The sequence below is a fragment of the Nanorana parkeri genome, unplaced genomic scaffold (assembly GCF_000935625.1).
Source record: "Nanorana parkeri isolate BGI_ZX_2015 unplaced genomic scaffold, ASM93562v1 scaffold3067, whole genome shotgun sequence".
Lineage (NCBI taxonomy): Eukaryota > Metazoa > Chordata > Amphibia > Anura > Dicroglossidae > Nanorana > Nanorana parkeri.
The window spans coordinates 65,238-71,300 of record NW_017309335.1 but is presented as its reverse complement, the minus strand read 5'-3'; the positions used below and the strand labels follow the sequence as shown (position 1 = coordinate 71,300).

The window sequence follows — 6,063 nt, the reverse complement described above, 5'->3', positions numbered from 1 at the left end:
GAAAGTATGGGAAACAATTTTATCAAGCTATTTTATCTGTGGCCTTTTTTTTTTTTTTTTTACAGTAATAATAAATAATACAAAAAAGAGGTTATTTTAATAAAGCTCTGTGTCTCAAATTAGATAAAATGTATCTAGATGCAGTGTTGCATGACGGGGAACTGACCAAGGAATTCAGTCAAACTATCACAGCACTTAAAATGGCCTGACAATGAAGAGGTATTGCAGGCTGGCACTCGAATGGTTAAGAAAAGTCCTTTTTCATTACTCCACTCCTGTTCAAACCCAAGATTGGCCCCAGCACACCCACTTTCAAGGCCTGGAGCTCTAGGTCTGCCCAGTCCTTTGGAAAATCCCTTTTATCCTGAAGATGATTTATCTAAGTGGGGAACATCTCTTAGCCTTCGTAAACACATGACCCGATTGCATCTTAGTTGCGTGGGTGCAGGAGGTGGTTTCCAGGGGCTGCAAGCTAGAGTTTCACTCCCAGCCACCTCTTTGGTTTATCGTTTCCAACCAACGCATAGATTAGTAGAGCTCCAGGTAGCCTTTGCGGGTCTTCTGGATCCAGGTGGAATTGCCCTAGTTCCTATGGTTCTATTTTAACCCGTTCATGGTTCCCAAGCCAAAAAGGGGCATCCGCCCCATCTTGGATCTCTGACCGTTTAATATCTTCATTTATACTCAGAAATTCCACATGCAATTCACCATAGAATTCTGTCACAGCCTCCCTTCACCAGGCAGATTTGCACTCCTCTGTGGCCATCAAGGATGTGTACCCACATGTCTACATATTTCCAGCACCCAAGCATTTCCTACAGTTTTTCTGGGCCTTCTGCACTTTCAGGTCATGGCTCCTATCATTAGGGCCTCTCTTCTGCTACTTGGGTCCTCACCAAGGTGCTGGTCCCAGTGCTAGCCCTGCTGTTCTCTCTGAGCATCTCCATTGTGGGATATTTGGAGGACCTCTTGTTGAGGGATCAGTCGACACATGCTGTAAAACTTTTACTGTCCAGACATTGGCTGATATTTTGTGATCTAAATTTTCATTTGTTTTGTTCTTTAAGAATCAGAAGAAAGCTGAAAATGAAGAGGAATTAGAAGTTAAGAAGCAGTTGTCAAATCATTCACATACGGAAGAAAAAGAGACGTCAGAAGTAGATTTCCGTATGTATATTTCATACACCTATGCATTACAACTTATGGACTAGTACATTCTTTTATCACTTCTTCCAAATCCTTACACTATGGAAGAGCTAGAGAAAACCTCAAAAGGTAGGTGCCAGGTGTAATTTTAACCACTTCCGGGCCACAATGCGTCTATAGGCAGCGGCCCGTTAAAGTGGTTAAAACAACACGGCTGCTGCAGCAGCCGTGTTCTTGGTACTGCTTTTAACAGCAGGCGATTGCTGTTAATGTACACGCGATCCAGCTTCTATACAGCCGCCGGATCCTTTTGTACCGTGCGGCGGCTTCCTCGGACACCGCTGTCTCCATGTGGCGCCCCTGAGCGGCTCAGCGGGTATCCCCACAGTGATCGGAGAGATATTCAGTGGCTTCGAGCCGCTGATCTCTCCTCCGATCACTGGACCCGGAACTGATGTGTATTACATCACTTCCGGTGTCACTCTTACAGTCTCTGGCTCTTAGAGCCAGTCGATGAAGCTGGGGAAGCAGATCTTTGCTTCCTCAGCTCCTTTGGGGTCCCTAGGTGACAGGGGTCTGTAAGACCCCTGATGTCTCCATAAAGAGGACCTGTCACACTCTATCTGCTATTACATAGGGGGCTTGTTAGCTCCCTATGTGATAGCAATAGGGTTAGTGTAAAAAAAAAAAAAAAAAAAAAAATTTAAAAATTAAAGTAACATATTAGTAACATACATATATTAGTAAAAGTAAAATGCAAAAAAAAATGTTTTAAGTCCCACATGCATGCACATACACACGCAAAAACGCGTTGGTGCGCCTACGTGCGAAAACAACAATTGTGCTACACATGTTGCATATGAGAGCAATAATTCTAGGGCCATCAATTACTATTGGCACTAAACTGATGCGTTTAAAATGATCCCTATGGGAAATTTGGGGTATTGCCTTTTTTGGCGGCTTCACGGACAAACGCAGTTTTAAGGCTTGGCATGTTTGGTGTCCATTTACCCTGAGTGACCCCGTCTTTCATATTTTACCAAAAAATTGGGTATTATATTATGTTTCTGTGCACTAAATTTTAATTTAGTTTTTTTCCTAAAAATACTGGTTTGATAAACATTTGCGCAAAAACTGTGACAAAAAAATTGCAGCTAGCATTTTTTTATTCTACAAAGCCTTTGCTATCAGAACATATATCATTGTTTGGGGGTCTGAAGCTGTTTTCTAGCGAAAAATTTATATTTCTCTCCCGTAGCAGACTCTCTTTTTTTTTTTCCTAAAGCAATATATTAACGTAATGCTAAAAGAGGAACTTTACCCGTATCTTTAAAATAACAACAAAGACACCTTTAGAAATGTTTAGTAATGACAATCTACAAACACATACTTCTAGATAATTGCAGGCTGTGTATGCTTTGCATACCTTATTTCTCTTTTCTTTCCCAGTCTTCTGACAGTGGCCATGTTTACTAAGGGCGGATTACTAGCTCTCCTATTACTTCCTGGAACTCTGGCACATGTGACCATGCACATCTCAGCTGAGGAAAATGCCTTTCCCTGAGATCCTGTGACATTACAGATGAGATGCAATGCTTTGGCACAATACATAATTTGTGCCAAAACTGGACCAGGAAGTAGATTAAATCTATTTGTAAGTCAATGAAAAGCAAGTTTTGTTTAATGAATATAAGATGAATTGAAATCAGCATGCAGAGCTGCATGCTGATGTGATTTTTAGTGAAAGGTGGTAACAGTGCACTTTAGGTTTACTTAATTTAAGTATTAGATTGGTCATTTTTATATTACATTCCTTTCTGTTGTGCATTACCCATCAAGGATTCAGAGTTAGGATGGATGGGCTTCTTTTGAGAATATCTAAACTATACCATATTTTGAGCAGTGCAGGCTCTCCTTCCATTTAAGTCACTGGTTGTTGCGACCGCTGGTGTCCTAACAACCAATGATGTCCGGTGTCCTCCTCAACAGTTATTGGTTGTTAGGATTGCAGTGTTCCTAGCAACCAATGACCTCAACTGTGTTCCTTGCCCCAGCATTGCAGGAGGACGCAATAGCTCTTGTATTGTCTTCCATCCTCTCCTGCAGCCTGCACTGCCTCCTGGCTTCACCTCTGAATTAACTAAGATACTATTAACTATGTGAGGTCAGTAATCTAAAATTTGGTCACTGTTATTTGCCTGATGAAGGGACTTTGTTAGGTCCCAAAACGTTCTGCATGCTTGTGATGTCATGTGCTTCTGCCATCAATAAAAAGAGGTATTGGGCATTGGTGTGCGTGTGACCGTCTTTTCTACGACAGTAATATAAAGGGGCATTCAGAGCGCACTCTCGCATTAGTTGCTCCCATCATTCATTTTCATTAATTACGAAAATGAATGGGGCACTCCAACGAGGACGCCTAATGTAATGGGGGCACTCCAACGAGGACGTCTAATGTAAGGGGGGCACTCCAACGAGGACGTCTAATGTAATGGGGGCACTCCAACGAGGACGTCTAATGTAAGGGGGGCACTCCAACGAGGACGTCTAATGTAAGGGGGGCACTCTGATGGGGAAAACTATTTGTTACCTGCAGACAGAACGAGAAAAAATTATACATGTATGGCCAGCTGACTTGTAATCTGAATGAGAATTTTAAGGCTGTCGGCATGAATCTAATGAAGACGATACAACATCTTATTAAATGCTGCTGTACAGAACATACAAAAAACATGTTTTGCCTGGCAGGTGAGGTAACTGGGTAAAATAAATAGTTAACACTTCTGGTATTTTATAGGATTTTGATACTTTCTACACTGAAGCATGGTGAGCTTGCCAATGCTAGGACCTGGAAGAACTTGGCTTTAGACATTAAACTGGCAAGTCTAAGGGCAAACACAATTGACTGTTATATACCACACTCTCCTCTGACCAGCAATTTGAATGTTTAGTTACCTTAAACAGTACTCATTCTTTCAAAGATGTATGCAGCAAGTCAACTAAAATTTTGATTATGGTATTCAGTATGGTTAAAATTACCTTTGTGATAAAAAAATAATTTTGCCTTTATCAAGATACAGGTCATGAAGGCTATGTAGAGGGTCAAGTACAAGATGCGTCTCAACAGCCAACTGCACCAGAGGAAGAAGAGGAGATAATGATTGCTCAGTCTCATGATGAAACTAGTTACAGGGAGTACGTCTCCAGAGGATGTGAAAACAAGTGTCATTCTCACTTTCATGATACACTTGGACAATCTGATGACCTTATACATCATCATCATGACTACCACCATATCTTACATCATCATCATCATCAGAATCACCATCCACATAGCCATTCTCAGCGCTACTCCCGGGAGGAGCTAAAAGATGCTGGAATTGCCACCTTGGCTTGGATGGTAATAATGGGTGATGGACTGCACAACTTCAGTGATGGTATAGCTATTGGTAAGTTTAAAAAAAAAACCTAACTTTGCAAATCGCTTCTTGCACTTCTTATCATCAGTGCAGTTTCTGTAAAACAATACTTTTAGTGTAAAGTATACTGACTATGAGGTCTCCATGCTTCTAACAGCCATACATATGAAGAATTGCAATAAGATGCCCCTCTTTCTCCTATCATTTCTGTCTATGGTGGGAACAGAAACAGGGTGGCACCCATTGGCTCTCAATTATTGTAAAGTCAGACTCCACCCAGAAATGTGGTGTTGTTGTTTTTTTTTAGCCTAGTTTTGGATATTGTGGAAAGGGGGCTGATACCTATTTCAAATGTTGCTTTTTTATGACCCCTGGGGAGAAATCCCACATTTGAAAGAGGATATGGCAACAGATGGTCCCCTCTAGGAGTTTCCCCTCATGTTCTAGTGATCACTGTAGAATTTTAGATTTCCCTTCACTTTCTGTCCAAGTAACAACAGTCAACGGGGTAGAAAATGAAAAGCTTTGCAGTGGGGTTCTAATGCTTCCACTCCCAGAAGGAATGTTTTGTCTGAAGCATAACCGCATGGTGGGCACAAAAGATTCTTCTGATTGTTTTTGTTTAGGGGATTGTTAAATTTGCAAAGTTGCAGATTCAGAGATGGGGACCAAATTGTTTATTGGTTTTGCTTTGATTTCTAAACATAATAAAGAAACGGAACCTTTGGACAATTACAACTGCACTTTACTGCAGTTACTGGATTTTCTGTGGTTTTATGTAATATAGTCTTACATTTTAGGTTTAACTAATATTGTATCTTGATTAAAAGAAAGAATTGCTGTCTGTTGCTTACTCCTCTTATAAAAAAAAATGCCATACATACCTGCAAACAAGTATAGCTTCTGCTGCATGAGTTGCAGAACACCGTTACTCTGCAGAGTTATCTCTGGGTGAAGTTTCTTCCAAAGCCAACACTTTAAGGAGTGTCTGTCTCCTGCTTCACTTACAGTGCTAAAAATAGTTCCCCCTCACTGGCTCCCATGTCACAGTCTTGCAGTGACATGGAGTTTGGAGGGAAGCAATCCTTGAGAGTTGTGGGGACGTAAGAGATCAACAATCCCTGAAGTTTTTTGGTTTTTGGAAAAGACTTCACCCAGGGATTACTGTGCTGCAGAGCGGTGCTTGCCATAGCAGGCAGTAAGTATTCCTACACTTTTTTTTTTGCAGATATGGCATTTTAAAGAAAGGTTGTGTGCGTGCCAGTCACTTTAAAAAGTTACTATAGTGTATTTCAGTAAACAACACTTTTTTTTTAGTTATTTTAGTGGTTAGTTTGATATTATTTTTATTCTAATATTTATATTCTAATAATTTACACGATATCCTTCTTCTTTCGTGCTATTTGGTTAAAGTAGAACTCCATGAAGTTATAATATATAATCTAGAGGTGCAACGAAATAGAAATTTAAAAACCGAAACTAAACCGAATTAAAAAAA

General features: G+C 40.5%; 1 protein-coding gene across 1 annotated transcript in view; it reads left to right on the top strand.

Moving 5' to 3' along the window:
- The window catches only part of LOC108802727 (zinc transporter ZIP6-like), a gene marked incomplete at its 5' end in the record, with an annotated part of 13,083 nt that overhangs the window by 1,446 nt on the left and 5,574 nt on the right, over nt 1-6,063 (top strand). The window contains 2 exons of the mRNA XM_018574582.1: nt 1,068-1,167; nt 4,227-4,595. Of these exons, the coding sequence (XP_018430084.1) occupies nt 1,068-1,167; nt 4,227-4,595 (469 nt within the window). The remainder of the gene's footprint in view (nt 1-1,067; nt 1,168-4,226; nt 4,596-6,063) is intronic.